The following is a 26,372-nucleotide window of genomic DNA, read 5'->3' as shown; positions in this document are numbered from 1 at the left end:
TACTGGCATATTTTAAATGGTCTTTTGGGCAGAAAATAACAATGGTTATGTCTAAATACTTCCACTTCTGAGGCTACTGCATAAAAAAATTCACGTAGATGTTTTGTCCTGAAATACTGTGTATGTTATTCTTTGTCCCTGAAGTTAAACAGCTATTAATGTGCAAAGTCCTAACAAGTTTGTCAGAAAATCAAAATCACTGGTAATCCAGTAATACACACAGATCCTAGTTTCTGCACCCAAGTGTTCCATCTACCACTTCCCTTACAGTAAACAGGTTCTTAAGTTTTATGTCCAACTGAAAGTTTAGCAAAAATCAGAGACCTCATTAACACATTTTCTAGCTGGTTTACAGCAAAAAAATCCCAGAAAAGCCCCCAAACAGATAGACAGTGACAGGACAAGGGGCAACAGCTTTAATCTAGAAGAGGGAAGACGTAGACTGGATGTTAGGAACAATCTTTTTTACTCAGGGTGGTGAGGCACTGGCACAGGCTGCCCAGAGAAGCTGTGGATGCTCCATCCCTGGATGCATTCAAGGCCAGGCTGGATGGGGCCCTGGGCAGCCTGACCCAGTGGGTGGCAACCCTGCCATGGCAGGAGGGCTGAACTGAATCTTTGAGGTCTCTTCCAACATAAGTCATTCTATGATTCTATGAAATATAATCTCAATTGTAAAGGCTGCAGTTAGATGCATAGTGACATTAAGATTCCTTCATCCCTAAAGGTAAAAGGCTTTTCTATCCAAATGCATCCCTCTCCAAGAAGGAAAGTAGATGACAAATACAGAGGCTCTTCCTATTCGCTTGGAGGGCAAATAGAAGAATAAATGCAATACAGGTAAATAAGAAAGCAAATTTTAGTTTTACAGATCATGTGGTAATCCTTGTTCATACCAATATTACCATTACTCAAAATAAGAAAAGATGGTATCGGTTACATTACTGATCTAATTACATTGCACAGTCACGTTTCTGCCTAAGGCAGAAATCGAGGGTGATGTTCAGACAAATAAGAATAGATTTTCACAATGCATTCCAATTTTTTTTGTGCAAGAGCACAGCTTACTTACTGACCTTCATATAGCTTCAAATTATATTACACGTAGACTATCTTCAAACTGAACTATATTTTTAAAGAACATTTTTGACATGCTATCCATTCTCCTAAGTAAATATAAAAATATCATCTGCTACTCATACAGGAACTGTGATTATAGCATGTATTTGAATATTTTACTTCTGAGATATAAAATATACACTTCACATTTAGAGTTTTAAACTGAACTGTTCTATTGTGAAAGCAAGTGCCATATTACTTGTATGTACATCAACGTGCTACAAATTGGCCCCAAGACCAAAGGAAGATGAAACAGGGAAGTCTTAGTGACCATCATCAGTGACCATCTCCAAACTGATTTAATTTTAATGAGTATAAAAATCTATCAGCACAAAATGATTTCTTCTTTGATAGATGAAGATTTAAACCTAAATAACAAACCATTTTCACAGGATCCCGATCACAGGTTCTGCTTGTTTGAACTCTGAAATAGCGCTAAGAACAATGCCTGTCTTGAAAAGGCAGTTTCCTTAGTTCACCAGACTCAGTATGAAAAAGCTTCATTCTGAAAGCTGTCTAATGATACTGGGATGACAAGCCTACGCTAACATACATGAACTATTATTTCACATACAGCTGTGGCAGGTTGGCTTCAACTAACTCACTAATGGCACAATGAGACAACTTCAGTTGACTGTATAGCGCATAAAGAAGCAAGACTTTTTTTTTTAGTGCTTCTGAGAAAGCACTGTAAGAGTTTACAGATTAAATTTATTCTCAACAAGTACTTTATTATTACATTAATATGTGAGAAAATGGTTCATCTACAACATCTGTTTTTCCAATTAGATGACAAAAACTACAATAAAAAAATTAAACTGAAAAGTTCTGAATCTTCTAAGGAAGCACAATTTTACAATTTAAATACATCAATCAAGGAAAGCTTACATATTCCAGGAGAAGCTAATTATTATCTTTTAGAAATAGAATGATTAAACATTAATGAGGCTTCTCCAAAAATGCTTTACAGCATCTAACACACTGCTCGTAAACAGTTTCAAAGTCCTTTTCATTCCCCTAGAAAAAAAGAAGAGGAAAAAGAAAGTAAGAATAGTAATATTGGCTCATTTTGCAAATATGTTTTCTACTGTCAATAATGGCAAATAAAACAACAAAAAAAGTACAAAAACATGGTGACAGTTCTACTGTATTCCCTCCCTAATTTGAACTAACAGATTTTGTACTCAGCAGTCCTGGGTGAACTTTGATTCATCATTGGTTTTGGTCTTTTGTTATTTTTTCATTCAGTTTACAAGCCTTTTGGGGGGTGGTTTTTTTCCCTTCTTTTTTTACATTCACATTATCCTGTCATGTTGTTTCACTGTTTAACAAAGCACTGTGTGGAAACAAATATTCTGTTTTGAATCTACCTCCTATAATCTATTTGACGTTCTCTGTTTCTTAGGTAACGTATAGCAGTTCCAGATATTTCCCATGACACTAATATTTTATAGAACCCCACCACATCCTCATCCACTTCTCTTTCCTAAACTGAAGAACCTTAATTTAACTGGTTGCTCTTAGCTGACAGTACTCAAATTCTCTGACCATTTCCTTGTCTTTATCTCTACTTTTGTGACTACATTCTTTTTGCATGGAAACTGACAACAGAGGGCTTCAATGAATATTCAAAATATAGGTGTATTATGAACTTAAATTACTTAAGTAATCATAAATAGAATGAATAAAGACATGTTTTCATTTCCTATTCCGATAATTTATATTGAACATCATCAGATAGATGTATGATATACATATATACATCTCATATATTCCGTAAGAACTGTGGAATTTGGCAAGATTATATGCTATATATACACAGGTTTTAATCAAGCTACCAAAATAATTTCTTACATAGTATGGGTCTTCAATAATAAGTTGTTTCTGTGGATCGTATGCCCCAAGCAGTTCTATTTTGGCCTTGCAGTCTTTAACCTGGTTGCTTTTCCTTTTCAGATCTCTTGGGGGGAAAAAAAAAAAAAAAAAAAAAAAAAAAAAGATTAAAAAGCCAACAAACAACAACAAAACAAAGCAAAATCCCATCAATTTCTCTTCAGAATTTTTCAGCATCAGTATTAGATGCGCATGGTAGTTTCTAGAGAACACAAAAAAACAGTAAGTTTCTGGACTTGGTCAATTCTGTGGACTCCGTGCTGCTCCTTTTCTTGTTTGTTGTTACCCGTTTTGTTTTTTAATTGAATATCAATGGCATACGTAAACCTATTCCAGACTAATAAAAAAGCCAGAACAGTCTTCATTCTCAGATCATTCACTATTTTCAATGTCCATCTTTAACTTGGATTAAGCAAAAGTAAGGAGATAGTTGTCATTTATTTTTTTTTTTTTTCAGAATTATCTGCTCATGGGCTACAAAACAGTGTTTAAATGGTTATGTTGCAAGATCTCTCAATTATGGCTCTAAGTCGTGTGAAGCGCTCCTGCATTCAGTTATAGAGAATAGTAGATTCTTAAGATCTGTCTTGACTTTGACATATTGCAATATTTTAGCCATTATCTTCTACATCACCTCCCTCTGATAAAGCATACTGGTATGTATTTTCCTTGTCAACTTGCCATCCATTATCCCAAATGCAGTTAAAATGTACCTTTCATCACCTTCAGATTAAAAGCTCGGTGCATACAATACATTCAGTATTTTATAATATTAGACCTTTCCATACCAAATCAGAATTTAACTTGTCCAATGCTTAAAAACCTTAAAGTGGTTTGCAATTGGTCATAAGTAGCAATTCCCTGAGAGTATTCTTTCAAACAGTTGTTAAGTACTGAGCAGGGCCTTTGAAGGCAGAGACTGTATTTCTAAATTTTACACGGTTTTCAGGACAACGTGCATGTATCAAATGTAATATTCTTCTTAACAGATTCCAAAGTACACTACTATTGGGAGTACTTTTTATACTTCATAGGAAACACACTTCTTCGTAAGCACAATCAGTTTTAAGAAACTAACTTCTCATTAGTTATAATTAATGAAGGAATTAATTTCATGTAGTTAAGAAAGACAAAATAGCAGTGAGAACACAATATCATTTTAACCAGAGAGAGGAGTGCTGACTTTTCTATCAACTAAGAAATAAGTGCTTTAATTTGGAGATTAAAAAATATATATATCTTTTTTAAAACAAACAAAAAAAAGTAGCCCTGGGAATGCTGAAAATATTTTCAGAGGATAAGAACTATGTTTGTTTGAAGACTGTCATCCTACGCATCCATCTGATTATGATGAAGTCCAACCACTTGCTTCAAGACTTTCAGCATACCAGCTAATGAACAGGAAGGGGCCAACTGGTTCCAATACTACAGAAAAGTGATGTCCCAAATTTGTTTCTGATATAACAAGCTGATATGACATCAGCACCTGGAACGAGCTACAAACAAGCATTCCTAAGACAATGGTTGAATTAAGTACACATTCAAGATAAAACTTACAAGTGTGGCTGTAGCAAAGCCCTTAATTCTGTTATAGCTGTGATGTTTATGCTACTCTATAATATCCAAATATAATATCCAAATAATATCCAAACTATTATACCAAGCAGTTATTTCACCAAGTCTTTCTTAAGCTCAAACCACCTCATAGACACACAATTAAAAACCACGGAAGCAGAAGCAAACAACAAGATTTCCCCAGCTAATGACTACAATTATTTCCATTTTAAAAAAGGACATGTGTGGGAAGCAACACATTTAATTTTTTCAAAGTTTTCAATGCATCTTTCAGATCCTACGCGATCAGAAAACCAGATCACTACAGTCTAAAGACAGTATTTCCTCATTTATAACTACACAGGTATTAGTCACACCTGTATATAACATACTAAGCTTCCTTTTCTTTAATTTAGAGTAGCACATATCACACAAATAAAACATGGAATTCTAACTCATTAAACATATAAGAAATGCAGAATCCTTCTATCATTTACACACATACACACACAAAAATGACAAGACAAGCTGAGCAATAAAAGGTGACTTCTGTCTTCAAAGTGACTCACAAGCTAGCACTAGTGCAATCCATATGAATTTGATCAAAATTTCTTCATACGTTACCTTAGATTGCTTTCATCCATACAAAGTATATAATCAAAGGTCTGGAAATCATCTTTAGTAACCTAGAATTAAAAATATGTACTTTAGCTCACAAACATTGCTTGATTACAAAAAAAAAAAAAAAAGGAAACAAATAAAGAAGGGAGGTGAGGGGACTGTTTCATGTCTTCTAGTTCTAATTTCTTTTAAAAAAAAACAGGTGTAAAGAAAAACTTCATCAACTCTTACATGCTTATCTTCATCAACTCTTACAACTATTTAAGGGATTCTAAATATACTCTGCCATAATTATTTATCCATTCCTACAAAGTTCCCATGTAAAAGTTAACTTTTTTATCAATACTTCCATAATGAAACTCTTTGAAAGGGTAGATAATAGCAGGACAAAGGGAAGTGGTCAAGTTGAAGGAGGGAAGATTTAGGATGAATATCAGGGGAAGTTCTTCACAGAGAGAGTGGTAAGGTGCTGAAGCAGGCTGCCCAAGAGAGGTTGTGGATGCCCCATTCCTGGACGTGTTCAAGGCCAGGCTGGATGGGGCCTTGGGCAGCCTGGTCTAGTATTAAATTGCCTGTGGCAGGGGGCTTGGAGATTCATGATCTTTGAGGTCTCTTCCAACCCAGGCCATTCTGTGACAATCAGAAAGAATAAATCAAATAAAATCTATAGTGAGTCCACATGAAATATGAAAGATGAAATTGGTGGCTGGCAAGCCTGCTCACAGCAGGGGGGCTGGAAGTAGATGATCTTTGAGGTCCCTTCCAACTTAAGCCACCTTATGATTCTGTGATTAAATTTGAAAGGCTTGTTCTATTTTGTCTAACAGGTGTCTTTGGGAATGATGCCATAGGAAAAGAAAAAGAGAACAGGTGCATTGCCCCGGAAACCAGAGTTCTAACCTCTGAAAAATATACAGTAGAAAAAAACATTTTGCTAATAGGAAGTAAGAAAAGAACCTATAGGAATTATCACTAGATTAGGACCATAAAGGAAGCATTTCACGTGGGGTGGGGGGATGCAAGAGGGGGAAACTTTTGAAAACAAAGAGTTAATGATGAAAACTAATGCAGACTTGTTTATTTTCACTGTAAAAATATTTGCTGTATTCATGCAGTGCCTTTGACCTACAAAAATATTTTTACAGTGGAAATAGCTCTGTTTTCCTGGCAACTCTACCAGAACCTCTGCAAGCTTCTGCTTACTCCACAGAGCTAACACTGGCCCCTGCAAAATAAGTAGGCATAGATTTCTTTGTTGTGCAGACAGGGAAGACTTAAAAAACAAACTGGAAACAAAAAACACACCTGCCACACTTCCTACAACCTCTCTGTACTTTGACAATATGACAGCCATTGCCCTATGAACCAGCATTAACACAAATCCAAATGCACCCCTAAAAACAGGATTACTGGTTAGTTTGTGCTATTGAGCAGATACCAGGTACTATGAAAACTACTATTTCAGGGAAAGAATCTAAAGGACATAAAATGAATGTGCATTCTGAAGAGTAATGAAGAGCTGAAGCAGTCAGCTACACAGAAAAGAGGAATTTTACACGAAAAAGAAAAGTACATAACCATTATTAAAGATCATCAAGAGGGAAACACATCGTCATTCCAATTTCTGTTACGCATTTGCCTTCATTTACAGCAGGGTAGTAATCTCCTTTACTCTATCTAAACCGAAGAGATGCAGCAGTCCTCAAATTTATCCCGTTGTGAAACAATGTTTAATGCAACTTTCCTCTAATCTCAATTTCACATTTAAGGCAAATGCTCGATATGAGTCATACTGAAATCAATTTTGGCCTCAGCACGAACAGAAGTTAAACTGATTAATGCATTTCTGTTCTGTGCATGAAGGCTTAGAGAATTTCAATGGGTGCATAAACATACAGCAAGCTACCAAAAACTAAGACACTGACAAACATTTTTATCTTGACACATTTTTATGTATTTTATACATACATTTACACTTCCATTTAAAATTCACTTGAACAGTCACTGTGTATGATTGTAGGATGCAACTAGGTTAACATTCTATCTTCCGTAAAGTGATTCTTGTAGCACATACGCGAGTTTAGTATAGAAGATACAATCCATGATTATCATAATTATGTACAGGAATTGCTTTCCACTGGGTAGCAGTTTTCCAGAGGAACGAAGAAGATAACTCAATGAGGTCATCATCTTATGACAGTATTCATGAGACAACAGAAGAAAAATCCCTCCTTTCTATTTCTGTAGCTCCTGGATTAAATCTTTCTCAATCTGCTCTGAAGCAACAAAATCATACAGAATCTCTATCCTTGAGTTTGTCCCTACTAGAGAACAAATACACTTCTGCTTGTACTAGCCTGATCACTCTGCAAAGTCATACTGTTCAGTCTCACTCTGGAGGCACAATGAGACCATGTCAGGTCCACCTAGTTTGCAGTATCAGCAGAGACCCTTTGACAAAAGCTTGAAAGAATACTGGAATTAGATAATTAACATCAGTACAACGTGAACAGCTACGTGCAGTTCAAGAACTTCTTTCATTTAAAAAATAAAATCAAGTTGCTTGTGCTGGGATAATTTTATGTTTTCATCCTGTTATTCTTTCAATTTATTGTCTCATTCTTTTTAATTCCCTCTCCCTACGCATTTTAGCATTTTAGACTCTTCTACTTCAGAAATGTTTTCATTAGCCAAATGTACGTATTATCAATTATCTTCACTAAGGTGCTTTCATTCTCTCTGTGCCAAAAAAGGGCATATAGTGTTGTTTCAAAGCAAAACATCAGATGTTTTTGGATGCTTTGCTTTAGCTTAACTATCCAAATTCTCAAGTTTCCAAGGCTCATCTTTTAAGAAAACAAACAAGTTACACTACAGTGACTGAAATAGTCAGTGATTAGCCTGAGTACCATTTAGCTTTCATAATGAAAAATAATGCTGTTTGTAAGCACTAATAAATAGCAAATGCAGAACCACCAGAGGATCACAACAACAGACTTTTCCTAGTATTTTTTTTTAAAACAGTAAAGCCTTAAGTATCTGGAGCTGTACTGTGCTCATTCCTGTTTGCATTGTTATATAATAGAGATTAGCATCAGGAAAGGTCAGCAGAAAGCAACGGACTAATTGAGGGAATTTATTTTTAAAAAGTTAAAGAACATGCAGTTTTTGAAAGTGAAGAAAGTGAACACGACCTTACAAAGTCTGGTAAAATTCTGCAGGGATCAGAAACAAAAGACAATGACAAAACTACTTGATCTTTTCATCAGGAGAAGAACCAGTGGCATAATCTCAAGCTAACTAAAGGTCAGGCCCTAAAGGAATATCCCACGTCCAGAGAGCAGTTAACTGAACTAAGTTATGTGCATTTATTTTAGTGTCTGAATGATTTACATAGATGCAGACACGTTTATTTCTGATCCCTCCAGAATCATAATGGAAATACACTTTTTTTTGTTGTTTTTTTTGTTGTAAGTGAAAACTGAGATGAGCTTTGGTAAAGGTTACAGGATTTCACTAAGTAGCCTGTCTCTGACTTAAGAATGTTTCAAGGGTATGTTTACCTCTGGAGGTATCGCCAACAGTATTATTTATTAATCTTGGGTCCAAGTGCCTTAGTCCCGATTCAGGACTCTACAGATTTTAACTCAAGAGTAGAATCTTTTTGTGATGGTAAACAGATATTCTACATCTTTTTCGACCCGCTAAATAAAAATCTAACTCCTTGCAGAAAAAAGCATCACAGGTTACTAGATTAAGTCCATTTTAAAAGAGTATTCATCAAATGTTTTGAAAAATGCCACAAATACTAAACACCTGAAAGTAGGAATTTTAGCAGAGGAAGTGTTCCAATGCTTCCCAGTTACACTGCCAATCAAACTTACTAACAAGAAATTAACTAACCTCAACTGGAAGAGTTAGGCACCTTTAGAATCCTTTGAAAAATTGAATATATCATTTATTATTTGATGCTTAGCTATGCACTGGTCAAATGACTTTTGTGAATATGATGGTTAGGGCTAAACAAAGCATGGGTATGAACAAGAAAGAAAATACGCTCTCTTCTACCTGTCGTGCTTTATGTGCTGTCTCAATGCCATGATTTCTTAGACAGCTTAAAGCCCTTGTATCTGGGGAGCGCCCCACGTTCCAGTCTGAAACAGCAGCACTGTCTGTCATCCACTGTAAGAACAAAACAAATACATACACATATTTAAAGAAAATTAAAGTACAGTACCTGCCTGGCAATATGATTCATGGTAATGCCATGCTTCTTCATGCAAGTCTGTCCTCGATAGTCAGGAGGGTTTCCTATTTCATAGGTAGATGTTGCTGCACTGTCTATCCTCCACTACAGAAAAACAAATTCATGTTTTTATGTTTCTTCTTCTTATATTTGTACTAACTGGGTATAATACAGTTGTTTCATAGGCAGGAACAGAAATAAACAGCTTACCTTATTTTCAACTTTCTCATCAGTAACAAGTTTCCTAAAAACTGCTTCAGCTATTGGAGAGCGGCATATGTTTCCTATAGGAACAGGAGATCACAGTTAAAAACAATTTCAGTAATGGCGTGGACTTGTCAGCACAGCTCAGATGAAAGATCTTTATTTATTTGGATAGAATGTGGATTGCTTATTACAACCCAGAAGATTCTGCAAAATTGGAAACATAATGTCCATCTGTGTCCTGAAATGCATATTATTAAATGAGAATGTATAATTATTTGCTAAAATAAATAGGAAGGCAACTCCTCCCATACAAAGGCTCTCTGATCGGAAAAGATCAAGAAAAATTACAAGTGTCAAATGGCAGCAAATAATCTTCCTACATGCTAGTAAACTTCAGCTAATGCTTTACAATTGACTCTATAAATATTTGCCTCGAGTATTTACATTATTACCCACCTATTAACAGAAAACTTTTGGACAATTCCAAAACACAATTGCCACTACTACGGAACCAACTTAGAGAAAAGGCTGAACAATGTGCATCACTACTTCTCCTCACCACTGAAGGGAAGTCACTTCATGTCAAACTGAACCCTTATCAAGAGCAGCTTCCAAATACTAATAGCACACCTGCCCCCAACCCCAAAAGAGAACTCAATCACACAGGCTCTGAATTACAGAACTGTAAGGGCTGGAAGGGACCTCCAGAAATCAAGTCCAACCCCCCTGCCAAAGCAGGCCCCCGACAGCAGGCTGCACAGGTAGGTGTCCAGGTAGGTCTGGAATGTCTCCAGAGAAGGGGACTCTACAACCCCCCTGGGCAGCCCATTCCAGCGCTCCATCACCCTCACCGTGAAGAAGTTCTTTCACCATATTGGTGTGGAACTTCTTATGCTCCAGCTTATGGCCATTTCTCCTTGTCCTGTCCCCACAGACCGCTGAAAAGAGGTTGGCCATGTCCCCTTGACTCCCACACTTAAGATATTTACAAACATTAATAAAATCCCCATGTTTATGAACACTTAGGATAAGAAGTACTCCGGATGTTTGTGGGTTTTTTGGTCCAAAATATGGAGGATTAGTAATGAAAAGTAATTGATAGCAAAGTTGAAGTACTGTCAATTAGCCAACAGTCAAGGTTGTTTACTGTATAAATACATAATGAGTCTTGCCTTCAAACAGCCTCAGATTACACTGGCCACTTGATCTGACCTTATTTTCAGCAAGATCTATTTCAATAATGAAATAGTGCCCAATTAAAAACTAGAAATAATAGGCCTATAGTATTTCTGTCCCACTGTTAAACCTGTATATACCTAGGTCAAGCATTTAAGGTAGATCTTCTGGACCTGCATGCAAAAATATATTCTCTTTGGGGGAAAAAAAAAAAAATCTCAACAGGAAATAAACAAATCTACTCAACTGTTACTCAAACTGTCAGCATCTTTTCATCCTGTATCTATTCTCCTTTCACATGAGAAATGAGATGTTTATTTATAGCTGACGCATTATCCACATGCACAATAAAACATACAAATCTCCACTTTCTATCCAACAGAATGTATGACTTTATTCACCTCGGATTTTTGAGTAGGTAAGCAGAAGATACCACAAGTGGTAGAAGTCAATTCCACATCTTTAAAAAAGATCACAAAGCTCACCATTCTGCTACAAATAAAATTCTTTCCAGATTTCAAACAGTAATGAAATGCCCACAAATAGAACTACATTGCTGGCAGCAAGACATTCACAGATCAAGTACTTAGCAAAATATCAAACTGGGTATTTCACTACTGAGGAGGAAGAAGTTGCTACAGTCTGAGCATTTAATAAGTTGCTGTCAATGATGCCAACTACCGAAAAAAACAAGTGGGAAACAAGCCACTTAGGTACGAGTTTCAGAGAACATCAAATCATTAAATGGGCAAAAACAACTGGCTAAGCACTGGGAAAACAACTGTGCTGAAACATAAAACACACTTTGATGGCAGCAGATCTTTTTGCAGGGAAAAACATACTATTTCCTTTACTTGAAACTAGTTTACTCAAAGAAACTAAAAATTAGCTCTTGGAAGGATAAATAGAAGAGGAAAAAGTTTTTTATTCATAAAATGAGACAAGATATTAATATTTATTATTAAAAATGTTAAAGAATGTAGTAAGTTAAAAAAAAATACTTCTTTAATTGAATGAATTAAATGGTATTTTAATAGGAACAGAACGTGGTAGCATACATGATAAGACAGAAAAGAACCTTCAAAGCCAGTGAGTCCAGTCCTCTGATATCGCAGGCATATACAGAATCACTTCCCTTATAAACACATCAGGCTCTCTTTTAAAAGCATCATCTATCTTAAAGGATACTCCAGAAACTCATTTCCTGCGAGTAGCCAGAACCATTCAAATTCCCACCTAGTATTTATTCATTAAAGTCAATGCTCATCTGATCTTGGCTAACATCACTCTGTAGATTAAAAATCTTCCTTCAACAGATACAGAACCTTTGTCAAGCACAGTTATGCTAAAATAAACAAACCAAGCTTCTGGTTTCCTCAGGAAATGAATTCAGCCTTACCCAATCACTCCAGTTAAGCCAACTTAGATAAATTCAATAAATTTGTACTTTGAAATCATGAATACTCACAAATAAAACCAAAGAATATATTCCAGGAAAAAATCTACCAAAGGAGTTCCAAAATATTAACACAACTCTTTTGAAAATGACCCAAGATAACTTTCTATGACTATATATGGCTCCTTTGTGAGTATCAAATTTATGATGGCAATCTTGTACTTCTAATTAGCCCCTCTTTCTCCTCTTCCTTCAAACTGACTACCTTTAAGTCCTCTTTCTAAACTTCTTTTTTCCAAACTTTCTGTTTCCATTAGACCAGCTGTTGAGGCCATTCACTTCTTGTACATTATTCTCTGTGTGAATGATACTGCACAACTCTGAATGAACAGTAAATTTTATTACTACACTTAATATTTCATTAATAATAATTAACATAACATTACTAGTCCTAATTAATTAACTAGCTAACTAACTTCAATTACATAATCAGTATTGGAACCTTTCATTGAACACCTTTATAGAGTCATGCTTTCTCACTCATTTTCTAGAAACCAGTTGTACTGATGGTTATCAAAACCAATGTTGGGTATCTGAGTTCTTATTCAAGACCATGCATTAATCTTTGATTTACTCCTGAACAGAAATATAAGTGTCATTTATCTCAACATGAAAGACAACTTGATTGCCTTTCAGGCTCAGGTCCATAGCTCATCTCTACATACTGCTGATCTTGTCATCTACTCACTCTTTCAATCTGTTTTGTATTTTCATTGTTCCTTATTCAGCTCTCTAACTCTTTCACACTCAAAGTCTTCCCAAATGACAACAGATGCTCCTCTCTTCTGCTAGAAACAGCAGAGGGAATAACAAAGGAGAAAGTTTTACTAGCTTTCATTCTCTCACATTTAAAAACACACTTTCAACTCCCTGCACAGTCCGTTCACCTAAGTCACTATAATGCTACATCCTACTGTAATTTGCATCATTCAGTAACTTACCATCTGGTTCCCTTCATCATCAAGCATCAAAAATTTAACTATTCTCTGCCATTACATACTCAAATTCCTGTCTGAATTTCATGGATCCCAGCATCTTATTTGTGCTCAAGTCTACCTGATGACACTTCACATTCAATTGGATAGGTAAATATGCAGCTACCCTGTCACGTTCCATCTGTGAGGAGAGGAGAGTGACTAAGACTGGCAAGACCCCTCAGGATGGATTAAGGTGAAATAACAGTCAAGAACTATAAGTAAACTTTCATGGGAGATTTCTATCAAACAGTTACTCAGCAGTGGCCTGCTCACAGTTATGTCTGACTATGCTGTGCAGTTTTCTGTGAGTGACTGCAAGGCCCACCATTAGAAACAAAAATCCACACGTTGTAAGACTGGTATTTATGAGCCAGTCTTGCTCAGCATGGGGATTCCTCTCCCCATGAGTCCAAAAGATTTCAGCAGCAACACCATCCACAATCGGGGGCTAAGTCTGTCAAGTCAGTCTTTTAGCTGCATTACCTGGAAAAGCTCACCAGTCTATGTGGTGATTTCCTTCATTTTCTGACAGGACTCAGCTATGGTAGTGGTGGTGTTGTGAATGGTGATACAACATTCCCTGTCTGTTAAATTCAGCATTCCACATACCCCATGCTCCTTTAATAATAACATGTCTAAGGTTAATTGGTTTTGCGAAGTCATCTTTGATACTTGTTGTATCTGTAAATTAAGCTCTCCAGATGCACGTTCAGTCCAATTTCTCAGTATATGAGCCAGCCAAGCTAAATTTTCTGGAACATTCTGGTGCTGTTTGACAACTTCACCTAGTGAAAAGAACATCTCTGCAGACTGACCTTTTGTCCCCATGTATAATAATCAGGAACATAGACCCCTTTAATCCATTCCTGAGCACCTGTAGGACTGTTACGGCTTCTCTGTACCCTGTTGTTATGATGAGACATGTAACTAAATGTTCTAGAAGGGCACATGGAGGGAATACTGACAGTACATACCAACCCAGCCATGTCATACACATTCAGGTGAGAGTACATTTTTCCATCTGAACATGCCCACACAGTCCCTTGCAGAGCCAGATACTTTGCCTGTGGACATTGGTACAAGTCACCCTTGGGCACTTCCTGCTGCACTTCATCAGCTCTTTTGCTGGTCTGGGCCGTGTGTGACTGGAATGTCACAGGATAGTGCTGTTTTTGGGTCTACAAAAGAGCCATTACATCGGTCATCTTTGTTCTGATAAGCATAATTAGGGTATCCCCAACAGATACACATATCTTGAATAAAGGTTCTTATTTCTAGAATGTACCAGGTTTCCAGAGGATCACCTGCCCCAGTTGAACAATTTAACATATGGGAACAATTTAGCAGGGATACCTCCGGCTTTTCATTATTTTGGGGAACACTCTCTAGCTTATGATCCAGTTTCCAGCATAGGTTTTCTCCAGTGGGAAGCAAGGCAATATTGTCCATACAGTCATCCTTTTCAACTTCCCAGTGAAGGCTTTCTCCACTGACGAGAACAGAAGTTGATGAGAAAGGGCTTTTGGAGTCAAATATTTGTCTCAGGGACCAGGCCCATTCATACCTGGTATGATTGATGGGGTGTGTGGTGCCTGGCCTGCTAGAAATTTGTATACACCAGTTTGCATCCCAGTGTAAATTATATTCATGCTCAAAATATCCACCCTCATAAGGAGAATCCTACCATGGCACAATGGTGCAAGGGATAGAGGTGGTATTTTCCCGCATTATGTTCGAGTTAACTATCAGTGTTCAATAACACGTTTGATTCCACAAATAATTCCAAGTAGAATTGCTTGGGACTTGATACAAGGCTCTTTCATGCTTTGTCCAGGTCCCATTTCTCACCCACTGCTGCCCTTCCTTCAGATCAAGAAAAGGGAATTTGACCACTCTCCATGTAGTATGGAATCAGGAAGGGCAACGCATATCCCTTGATTAGTATAATTCCAAATATGCATAAATCCTTTTATCAATTCCCAAGATAGGTTGGGAGGTTCGCCCAGTGATCCTATTATTCCAATGCTAACTGTGAAAAAACAAATTTTCCAATCCATTTTTCCCTAGTAAAACACAAAAATAAGCCAAATAAAATTAAGCCAATGACAATGATCCTTTCAATGACAGAAAATATAAGTCCCACGACAGGTTTCCAACAACCTGAATGATATGTAACATGTTAAAAGCAAATGGTTAAAAAGTTGGAACATGCCATTCGGTAAGGACCTGGTGGTCCTTCCCATGTGTACCAGTGGCCACTCAAGCATAAAGGTTAAGGGGAGTTCTTAGGGTCAGAGGCACTTGTCCTACCATTGGCACGTCCATTTGGATGGGCTGTCCTGGGTAGTGTGGAATGACTTCTCAGTATCATGTTTTCCTTTCCCAGGAAACAGGGATGGGGCCTTAGGGCAGAACACAAGTCACAGGCAGCCACAATGGCTATTAACCTTTGTTACTGTGTTGGTCACCTGTTGTACCCACCTAGGCTCAAGGGACCTTAAAACCAGTTTCAAGAAGCCACTGGTACATTCAGCAATACCACTGTGTATGCCTGGGGATAGCATGGAGTACAGAAAACGCACTGGATCCCTTCATCCTGTGTCTGTTCTTGAACCACTGAGGCAGTAAAGATGCTTCTGTTCTCCAAATGAATGGACTTGGGTTTAGGCAAACAGCTAAACCACAATTTCAAACTCTTGATAGTATTATCTCCTGCCTGAGCCTGGGTTAGTTCTGATGTTATCTCAACTGATTTTAAAACCTTAGAATGTCTTCTAAAAATGACTGGCTATTTCAATACAATCTTTTCAACTTTCTGTATCACTACGCTAAACACAAACATCCGTTTCCCAGACTGAATAACGTTTCTCTACATCTTCGAAGATGAGTGAATGGAACCCAATAGGCCTGCAGGCCCACTCTGCCACATACGTATTTGATTATCTAAATGGAGTTTTGCAATCAATAATGTGGAACAGATCAGTTGGGTGTATTTGTTCAAAAGGTTGGTATACTCTGCTTCAACAGTTATCAACTTTAAGGCCTCCTTGTGAATGGAGGGTCATTCCCAGCTGGCACTTGTACAGTCACAGAATCACACAGAATCACAGAATGGCCTGCGTTGGAAGGGACCTCAAGGATCATGAATCTCCAACCCCCCCGCCAGGCAGGGCCACCAACCTCCCCATTTATTAGACCAGGTTGCCCAGGGCCCCATCCAACCTGGCCTTGAACACCTCCAGGGACGGGGCATCTACAACCTCTCTGGGCAGCCCGTTCCAGCACCTCACCACACTCCTGGTAAAGAACTTCCCCCTAACATCCAACCTAAATCTTCGCTCTTTCAACTTAAAACCGTTCCCCCTTGTCCTGCTGTTATCTACCCTTTCAAAGAGTTTACTCCCTTCTTGTTTATAGGCTCCCTAAGTTAAATCATATAAGGAAGTTAAATCATATAAGGAATAGGGTATGATGGAAAAATCTGAGATATGTTTCTTTCAAAATACTAATAAGCCTAGAGCATGAAGTAACTCTTTCTTATTTTTCGTCATTTTCACCTGTTCAAAAGTTATTAAACATTCGAGAGGAACACACACTGTTCCTCCCCCTCCATCAGATGCCCAGAAACTTTACCTCTGAAGATAGAAGTTGTACCTTCTGTTGGAATTTGAAGCACTACTTCAGTTGGGCTCCTAAACAATATAGCATCCATATACTGGTATACTCAGACTCCCTCTTTTGTGAGTAATTTGTGCAAGTTTTTGTGATAATGTGTTGTGAGCAATTCAGAAAAAAAATTCAGAAAAAATCAGAAAAATTCAGGTGCAGTTTGGAGCATTTGCACAGATGCTGTGGAGAGATCAAATATCCACTGCTTTCCTTCCATTCTAACCACACACGCCCCAGGATGTTTGCCAGCAAGGCTCCTAAAATCATAACAGTGCCAGTTGCAGTTCCATCTCCAGGCAACCAACACTTAACCTGAGCAGTCACTTGAGGTTCAGAATTCACAAATATAACTCATATCTGTTTTTTATGAGCAACTACACCGCTGCAGTTAGTGACATCAATCCTAAATGTTAATACTTGATAATTCCTGCCTACTAGAAACATTAACTGGGGTTTTAAGGGGACCAAGGGGGAAAGTAATCAGCAAGTCTCCCACATCACTTTCTGTGAGCCTTTGTAAGTGAATTCAACGGCTGTCCCCCAGTTCACTTACTGGGGACAGCACACCTAGTTTCCCATCCTAAGATCAAGTCCTTTTCACATGCAGTAAGCATCTCAAAGGCAGTTATTGTTACATCATTTAGCTGGGGCTCCTTCCTTCTACTTTCCACAAGGAGTTCTGCTCACTGCTAGGGTGCACTGTCGTTTACCTTGCCATACCCAGATAAGGCTTTCTAATGCTGCTGCTGTAGAAGGCAACCATGAAATCTTGAGGGACTCCTTTCTCCATTCTTTTAGAGCATAATATACTTCTCCTTGCACCCAGGTAGTAGGGAGGGGGACAATTTTCCTGCTGTTCTACTCTTCCGATGGCGAGTTTAGACCTAGTAACTCCACCCCTAAAACCCACTCTCCCACCATAATTTATTAACTCGAGGGCCATTTCTCCATGTGTCACAGGTTCTCCTCGTTGGGCCCCATCTCCCTCCTCACTGAGCAATCTGTCTTGTAACTGTATGGCATATAATTTCAAATAATCAGGTAGACATCAAATCAGGGGAGTCATTCTATTGGGATTAACAACTGATAACATCTGGGAAGGCTGCAGACAGATGGAATATCCATCATGCATTAACTGAACACGAGCTGCCTTCTGCAAACTTTTGGTCAAAGTTTATAGTTGAGGTCTCAGTACACACTGGATCCCCCTTTCTAAGGGGTCCAGACGTCCTGACAAATAGGTTCTCAGCTCAGTGAGTTGAAGACCACAGCTCTGCTGGGTCATCAGTAGTTAAGAAAATTCCAAGCCCCAAGCCTCATCCTCTACTAGCAAAACTCAGTCACTACCAGTCAGTGACACACCCTACACATATTCCATACTCCACCTCAGTCTCAAGCTAGTGTATTTTTCCCAGGTTTTCAAAATTCCAGCCACCATGAATGGCATCATTCAGGTAATAACTTGCAGGGGTCTCCTACTTTGGCTGTTATCGGTAGTCTCCATTTTAATTAATGTTTCCTCATCCTGAGGATAAAGCATCTCCCAACTCATTTTAAACTACTTCACTGGGCACAAGGGTCTTGAATCCAGCCTCTGTTAGTTGTTCACTATCTGGAACAGAATCAAGGTCTGTCCTACCTGGAGTTCCTTGTCATCTCCCTTCCTCTAATTTGGACTGAAAAATGTCATCTGTCCAGAGCATATGACAGAGCCACAGGGAGTTGTTGAGTGGTATTACATTCAGCGGTTAGTTGGCTCAGCTGGGATTTTATTTGTTATTGCAAGGATTTAACTATTTAATCATTAGTTTGTTATCAGGCAGCTCTCCTTCCAGGCCTTCACTAATGCTGCTCCCAACGCAGCATACGCTATGGCTTTTTCTTTCTTTGATTGCACTTTTCATACTTTCACAAGTGTTGCAATCCTATCTGCCACAGCATTTGGATCATGTCTAATAATACGGGCCCATGCCATTCCTAAGGGGGTGAGGCACACATTGTACTGGTATAATTTTTCAAAAACAGGGGAGCAGTTAAGCACCGGCATTTCCTGGGCAGCCACAGCTCATACCTCTCCCAGCTTATAGCTGAGAGGTCACTTCCCAGCTCTCCCCACTCACACTTAATGGGTGGAGTGCTGGTATCCCTTAGCACCTTTCAATACTGAGGGGATCCTGGCTGTGACACCAATTAATACATCACATCCCACCTGTGGGGAGGGGAGAGTGACTAAGATTTGCAAATCTCCTCAGGATGGATTAAGGTGAAATAGCACTCAATGGCCATGCATAAACATCAAGCTGAATGGGAGGTTTCTATAGAACAGTTCTCCTGTAGACACCGGCCTTCTCACAACTACATCTGCCTAAGTCATGTGGTTGTATGGGAAATCAAAGTAAGCCTTATCTCAATTAACAACTTTAAGAGAAGAAAAGAGAGGGAGAGAGATCACCAGTCCTAGATCCAACATCAAGTCAATCAAAGGGGTTGTTTGCTGGAGAGAGAGTCCATCTCATGATTCCCTATTTACACAACCCCGTTCTTGGACTTACAGAACCTTGCTCCAGTGCCAGGATTGGTTAAGACCCCAGTCAGATCCAAAGAAGTGACACTAGGCCCCTCCCTATGACTTGAAGATTTCTGGACCCCTCTCTTGCTTCAGTTCCAGAAGTGGTTGAGATACCACTTAAATTAAGTGACAGTACATTCTTCCCTATGGCTTAACTGTCTCCTGGGACACTGTCTAAAGCTCACAGTACAGTCACTTAGGACTCGTCCTTTAAATGCCTGAATGACCTAACTTCCATATATTCCCCTCACTACCAAAACACAGTAGAATTTCTATCAGAAGTTGAATACTGGCATACAATTGTACAAGTCTAAGTAGAACTCAATTTTAGCTTAGGATATCAAAAAGATGTTTATAGGAGACCTAGGTCTCAAAGTCCCTAGATGAAACTGGCTAAACCATTTTTGTCAAGGTCAATAATGATATCACTTGCCAGGATTCATGGTAATCAGGCCATCAGCTAACTAATGAACGTTCACATTTTAAACATATTTCCCTGTAGCAAGATTAATTATTCTCAGTTATCATCTACAGGGTCATTATGCCTTTCTTAGCAAGCTTAAAGCTTCCCATTCTCTTTTTCTCCAAAAATATCTTTAGTTCTTGTTGTCAGCTTGCCCCTGTTGTTGTCAGAACCCCATTACAGCAGCTGTTTATGATGAACACTTCAATGTCTTACCAAAGCTATTGCTTTCCTATTGGCCACGTTTAAAAGCAAATACTGTGGGTTGTGAAAATTGAACGAGAAAGCTTAAATCTCTCTAACTATAGCATAGTTTTCTCATAGCCAATACATTTACTGTCATTTTAGGAGAGGTTTTATGCAATCTCTGATGGCAACATTCACACTCAGTGATTCATGGCAAACACAACTTCTTGAGGACACTGCCAAAATCACTTTGCTTAACCATTTACACAGCAACTGTTCTTCCACACATGGATATCAGTAAGCCAGTTCCTGGTCTAAGATACCCATACAGCTTTTCACATTACAGTGGACAAGACACGAAAGAGGCTTACTTACATAACACGGCATCATTCTGAGTTCATTTCTAGAGCTCAAGCATTAATAAGGTAAGTTGCATAAGTGTAAAAACAGAAAAGTGATTTCTGGTTCAACTCCAATTTCAATCATTTCTTTGCCTTAAATGAATGAAAAATATTTCCTGGTGCCTTCTCATATACTGTAATTAAATATGCTCCTCAATGCTCAGTTTATTTCTTAGTGATAAGGAACTCTTATAATTAATCTAATTATCTAAATTAACTAGATTATATTTTATTGTGTAATGAATAACTGCTTAACTCATTACAAAAAAAAAAACCCAACAAAAAAAAAAAACACAGTAAACAGATACTTCAGTAATAGGCTTCTTTAAAAGTAATGTAGAAAGAAAATGTGTTTCTTCACGAAGGCTCGATCTTTTGGGGATCAGCTCTCCCTGAATGTGGGACAACATCTGAATTATAATGCTTCATTAAAAAGCTAAGAACACTACAGGTAAATGCAGTTCCAGATATCTATTTAGTAGTACTCTTTTCAGCAACAACAATAGGTTCTTCTCATCAAAAGTTGGAGGGAAAAAAGCATTTATTAAGATGCAAGTATCAGTTTTCAAGAATAATTAAAGGATATTAAGCAAACATACGGTGGCAGAAGGTACAAATTACCTTCAAATCTTAACATATACTTGGCCAGAAAAAGGAAGTGCTTCTCATGTTTGGTAGCTCTTACATCACATGCCACATACAATTAGGCTTTATATATATATATAACCCAGAAGCATAGAAGAAGAATTTTCAAAGATATTTGTATTTATTTTAGTTGGTGTCAGAAATATCAATCCTTTGTGATTTTTTCATCCTTTCCTCACGGTTCAATCCACATCTAAACTGCCTTTCACTAATAACAGTTCCTCAGCTGGATTAGGAACTTGATACAGTGCAAATCACCCTCATGGATGTAAAAACCCATACGTACACACAAATCGCTTCATGAAGAATGCCACTGCCTTCAAAACATACCATTTGGAGAGAAGGATGCACGTTAGACGTTTTTACACAGTGATGTTTGCCCAGACCACAGGTTCCCATACAGCAATGGATCATTTCTTATCTGAGGAACTTCTTCCCCAGGTTATCCTTACAGCTTGGTTTTACTATAAGGGGAACATCAGAACGTATTCCACAAAAGTATACTCTTCCTTCGCTGTTCAACTCATTTCAATTTCTCTATTACAACAGAAAGACGGTTTAAGAATGTATCAACCAGTGGTTTTGTAGTAAAATTGTTACGATGCCAAGGACTAACAGAGATCACCTCTCACCATGTCAGACTAAAACAACCAGGAAACAGACAACGTTAAAACCCGATGAGGTCAGTGAGGCACACAACCTGTCATCCCCACCAGGAAGTAGAAGCTTTGAGAATACACCAAACGGAGCACGGCCACGCAGTCAGGTTAGCAACCGGCTGGCTGCGGAGAAGCAGAAATAACCAATTTCTTTATCGGCAACAAACTGTAACGAGCTTTGGGAAAGCAACCAAACCCTTTCTGATCCCTTCTGCTTTCCTAACTTCTCATGAGGTGTAATCCATAACTTAAAGCACCTGCATTTATTCATTTATTTACTTTAACAGCGTGCTGCTTTCACTTCTCCATACGGGCATCACTCCATATGGCGGTCAGGACCGCACCGCACAACATGCCCTCCGCCCACCCCCGGGCTGCTCTTCTTACCCGAGCTACTCGCCGCACAGCACTCGCGAGCACTCACGTTCCGCTGAGTTAGCGCACGCTCAATCCCCACAGCAACTTCACGCTTACCGACGCCGCGTTTCACCCGTTAATCCCTACCGATGGCCCCCATCTACACTGAGGCAGCGGCGTGCCCGCGGCAATGGGCGGATGGCACCCGCTTCCTCCGCCCGGCTCAGCGGCCGCTGCAGAGTCACAGCCGGGAGGGCCACGCGGCACAGGGACGGCCTACCCCGCACTCTGCCGGCTCCCCGAGGCCGCCCCGCCGGGCTCCTCTTGCCCCCGCGGCCCGGCCCGGCCCGGCCCGGCGCTCACCCAGACAAACGAAGAGCACAGACTTCACTTCCCCCGCCGCCATCTTCGCTCGGGCACGACCGCGCGACGCGGGCCTGGCGCGCAGCCGCGCCGCCCGGCTTTACGGCTGTAGGCGGCCGCGGGTTTTGCCTGTTTTGAGAAAACACAGTTGAAGGGGGGAAAAAATAAAATTTATTTTTTGAAAAAGGTAAAACCTAAAAAACTACGCGGCGCGGGCACGAGTGCTGGAAGGCGGGAGGGCGGGTGCGACGGCGATCGCTCCGGGCAGGCGGTGGACGGCCGTCTCAGCCCCGCCCGCCTCACCTAGTGCAGGTGTGCCGCTCGGCAGGGCCGCCCCGGCGCTGAGTAGAGCGGGGCGAGGCCGGGGCCGGCAGCAGTGAGTATCCGCGGGGTCGGCGCCGCACGAGCCCCTCGTGTGGGGCAACGCAGCCCCCGGGACGGGTGCGGGGTTCGGGGGGCGCCGGGTCGGCCCCGGGGCTGCGGCCGTCGATTGGATGTCGAGGGTTTTTTTTTTTTTTTCTTTTTCTTTTTTCTTTTTTTTTTCCTATAATTAGAGCGATGAGGGACTGCACCGGGCTGTCCTGAGGGGTGGTGCGTGCCCTCTTCCTGCAGACACTTAGGGTCAGGCTGGATGGGGGGTGTGGGCACCTGATCTGGCTGTAGGTGTCCCTGTTCATTGCAGGGGGGTTGGACTGGATGGCCATTAAGGGTCCTTTCCGACTCAAAAGATTTTGTGATCCCAGCTCAGTTACTGCCTTTCCCACGCACCCAGCGCCATGCAGGTGTGAGGAATGCACAGCGTTGGAGCCAGACGGGGCTGTGACACCGCCTGGTAATGGGCGCAGCCTCCCTGGGACTGCAGGGCGAGACCGGCACCGTGTCCTGGTCACATGCAGCTCGGCCATGTGGCATACACCGAGCAGCGCCTTTGCTTCTGCTTTCTGTCAAGCAGAGTGGCTTGAAGTGCCAACATCAGAAATAGATTTCCTGCCTCCTACCTCCGTACATGTTGGTTGGGGAAACTGGGATTGTGTGTGGAAGTGAGCGCTTTGAAGCTGATGGCCTTTGCAGGACCCCTCTGTCTGAACTGTTCCAAAAGGTTTGACCTATTAGAGAAGGCTCTGGGGAGGCAGGATCATGGCTTTTCATATATAAAGGAGGGGCTGTAAGACGGGGAGAGGCTCTTCCTCGGGGTCTGTTGGGATAGGACAAGGGGAAACTTTTAAAAGAGAGGAGATTTAGACTGGTTATAAGGAAAAAGTTTTTTACTGTAAGTATGGTGAGGCACTGGAGCAGGTTGCCCAGAGAGGTGGTGGATGTCCCATCTCTGAAGACACCCAAAGTCAGGCTGGACAGGGCTTCCAACAACCTAGTGTGACTGTTGGTGTCCCCATTCAGGGGAGTTGGGCTAGATGACCTTTATTGGGTCCCTTCCAATGCAAACTATGATTCTCTGCTCATAGGGAACAGAGCTATACACAGAAAGGAGAAATGAGGGACAGGATGATGTCCAGTTTGACAGAAGTGCTTTCTGCAGGAAATATCTGGCATATATATTTTGTTAAGGTACCCAAATATGTATTTTTTTTCTCCTAGGTTACTACTGTAGCATATGGGGCAGTTGTGCAGTGCACGAGGTGGGGGGCAGCTGTAGGCTACCAAGTGCTTGTTTCCTCTGTTCTTCTGTCCCTGGTGAGAGGGTAAACAGGATGGGGTTTGGAATTTTGTTCTTAAAAGCACAACTTTGTTTTAGTTAAACCTTTGTTGTCTAAAAGTTAATGTACTTGCTTAGCACCTTATAGTGCCTTGCAGTTTAGTTTTAGTTATTTAAAATAGAGTTAGCAAAACAAAACTGCTATTCAGTTTGGGCTTTTCCTCTCTAGCATGGTGTGCCAAGTCTTATATTTAACATGAAGGGAGACAGGCAGAGCTGAATTCCTAGCTCTGCTTTAGCTTTGGTTATGCTACTTATCTTGCTTGATGGGCAGCGCCCAACCCCTCTGGTACTGACTGTTTACACATCAAACGTATTACAATAAGTGTGTTTGAAAGACTTGGGAACAGGGTTTCAGCTAGGTAGTTTCCTAAGGCTTGGATGACATGGTGGATAATTCTTGGAAGAGTTCACTTTTTAGTCTCAGACAGCCCCCAAGGTAACTCTACCTATGGTGCTTGTTGTAGAGCATTCCACTGTCTCTATATTCTTGAAAATGCAGGGGTTTTTTACTGTCTTTGTATAAACTATCATTTCTTTATCATCTGAAAGGTGAGCCTGCTCATGTCTCAGGCTGTTTTAGCTTCATTTGAGGATAGTAGAATTGTTTTGTATGTGTATGGCTGACATTTAAGTTGATGTTTAACACTCCAGGTGGAACATAATTTTTTTTCTGGCCTTACCAGTGCCTGATCCTTCTGGAAAGGCTTGGTATTGACTTGGTGTTGTACTGCTCATACAATGTCTCCAACTTTAGTGGCTAAAATTGATGATATTTATTGATGCTAAGTTTGAGTGAGTATAATGTGTTCAGTGACACTAAGAAGGGTGGGTTTTCTACTGTTGATGTATAATTTATTAGCCTAACATCAATCCTAAGCTATAGTATTGAGACGTACCACTATGGACACAGGTGATTTATAGAAGATGATAATTTATACAGATTCTTTACTATATACATACTGTGCATTTTCTTTCTATTCCAATGGTATATCTGTCTGGATGGCATGGTCTCATATTTCACATCTAAGCATTTACTCTGCTAAGACCACGTTATGAAACATAAACTCTCCTAGCAGCTTAGCTTTCTTCTGCTCCTGAGATGAGAAATAGATCTCATTCTTTGTTGTTTTTGAACACCTTGACAGACCTAATTAGCAGTTGTAATGCTATTTTTTTTTGTTTTTGCTTTCATTTTCCCTCTTGTATTTCTTGTCTGTTTGCCTTGAACAATTACTTGAACCATTAAATCTGTTTTGTTTTTAAAATGATGGTTCAAGATCATCTTGCATCTCAAATCTACAAACTTGTAACTGGTCAACTTTATTCCCATTACTCACTTTTAGGAACACACTGAATACCATCTAGCAACTTAGAAAGCTTTTGTATTGATTATGTTTACTGGAAATAGCTTTTTCAAATGTAGTGAGACCTGTATTACTTGCAAGAGAATAATATGTTGAGTTTATTGGTAGGTGTGTTGATTTCTTCCCCCTGCCCTTTGCATTTATACTTTCTCCTGGTGCCAAGATTACAACTCAGCTGAAGTTAGGACGTTAGCATCCTTGCCATTTCTAGGGGGGATTTTTGAAGGCTTTAACAACAGCCGTTCCTTTGCTGTGCCTCCCATGCAGGTGATCAGATGTTTTGTATGCTTCTCAGAAGAAATCATCTGACTCACCTGTGCCTCTGGCAGTTAATGACTGTATTCACATACCTCAGCTCCTTAAAGGAGCCATAATCTAATTAAAACATCTTGTACACTTTACAGAGTAAACGCATCTTTCTTTAAAGCGCCTTATTCAGCTATGTCAGTATCACCGTGTTAATTACATAACTTCCAACGTGCAGCAGAAAGTTCATCCCTGTAGGAGTTGAGAGGAATTAGGAATATTCCAAAGTGATTTCAGTAAAAAAAAAAAAAACAACTGCTGGGGACCAAAGTCATCGAATGCTGTTGATAAATGTAAGTTGCTACGTGTCTTTTTTTTTTTCCCTTAAGTTATTGGAGCTCATAGACTTTCCTTTTTCAAGGAAATAGTTCAAATTGAGGTTGAGGACTGAGAACTCATAAAATTATGAACTGTTACACTTCCT

At 39.7% G+C, this 26,372-nt stretch overlaps 2 protein-coding genes and 1 long non-coding RNA gene across 6 annotated transcripts in view; 2 read left to right on the top strand and 1 right to left on the bottom strand.

Annotated features, from left to right (window-relative positions):
- Nucleotides 1-1,810: 1,810 nt before the first annotated feature.
- Nucleotides 1,811-22,612, bottom strand: ACP1 (acid phosphatase 1, soluble). 2 transcript variants are annotated; one of them, NM_001039291.2, is made up of 6 exons: nt 22,562-22,612; nt 9,644-9,717; nt 9,425-9,538; nt 5,191-5,252; nt 2,974-3,079; nt 1,811-2,136 (listed from the first exon to the last, which is right to left on the bottom strand). In NM_001039291.2, exons 1-6 carry the CDS (start codon nt 22,602-22,604, stop codon nt 2,059-2,061), a joined length of 477 nt encoding a protein of 158 aa, NP_001034380.1. In that variant the 5' UTR covers nt 22,605-22,612; the 3' UTR covers nt 1,811-2,058. The 2 variants fall into 2 exon arrangements, with proteins under 2 accessions (NP_001034380.1, XP_015140324.1); XM_015284838.4 differs by lacking the exon at nt 9,425-9,538 and adding an exon at nt 9,256-9,369.
- On the top strand, nt 17,574-22,555 carry LOC124417845. The gene is made up of 3 exons (XR_006938836.1): nt 17,574-17,744; nt 18,334-20,561; nt 21,732-22,555. It is a non-coding gene; the product is annotated as an uncharacterized LOC124417845 (long non-coding RNA).
- Nucleotides 22,613-22,884: 272 nt separating the features above from the next.
- The window catches only part of SH3YL1 (SH3 and SYLF domain containing 1), a 40,064-nt gene continuing 36,576 nt past the window's right edge, over nt 22,885-26,372 (top strand). For 2 of the 3 annotated variants that reach the window (XM_015284931.2, XM_015284933.2), the window contains exon 1: nt 24,642-24,714. In XM_015284931.2, the coding sequence (XP_015140417.2) occupies nt 24,657-24,714 (58 nt within the window). In that variant the 5' untranslated portion in view covers nt 24,642-24,656. Of the gene's footprint in view, nt 22,938-24,641; nt 24,715-26,372 lie in introns of those variants that run through there. The other variant, XM_419926.7, reaches the window with a different exon arrangement.

This window comes from Gallus gallus, chromosome 3 (assembly GCF_016699485.2).
Source record: "Gallus gallus isolate bGalGal1 chromosome 3, bGalGal1.mat.broiler.GRCg7b, whole genome shotgun sequence".
Classification (NCBI taxonomy): Eukaryota; Metazoa; Chordata; class Aves; order Galliformes; family Phasianidae; genus Gallus; species Gallus gallus.
The sequence above is the reverse complement of the archived record's forward strand: the minus strand, read 5'-3'. Positions and strand labels throughout refer to the sequence as shown.

Excerpts from the sequence above, each read along its gene's own strand:
- ACP1 (NM_001039291.2), bottom strand. The coding sequence starts at position 22,604 with ATGGCGGCGGGGGAAGTGAAGTCTGTGCTCTTCGTTTGTCTGG. Across the intron at positions 9,718-22,561 it reads TGTGCTCTTCGTTTGTCTGG|GAAACATATGCCGCTCTCCA; the intron begins GTGAGCGCCGGG and ends CTGTTCCTATAG. Across the intron at positions 9,539-9,643 it reads ATGAGAAAGTTGAAAATAAG|TGGAGGATAGACAGTGCAGC; the intron begins GTAAGCTGTTTA and ends GTTTTTCTGTAG.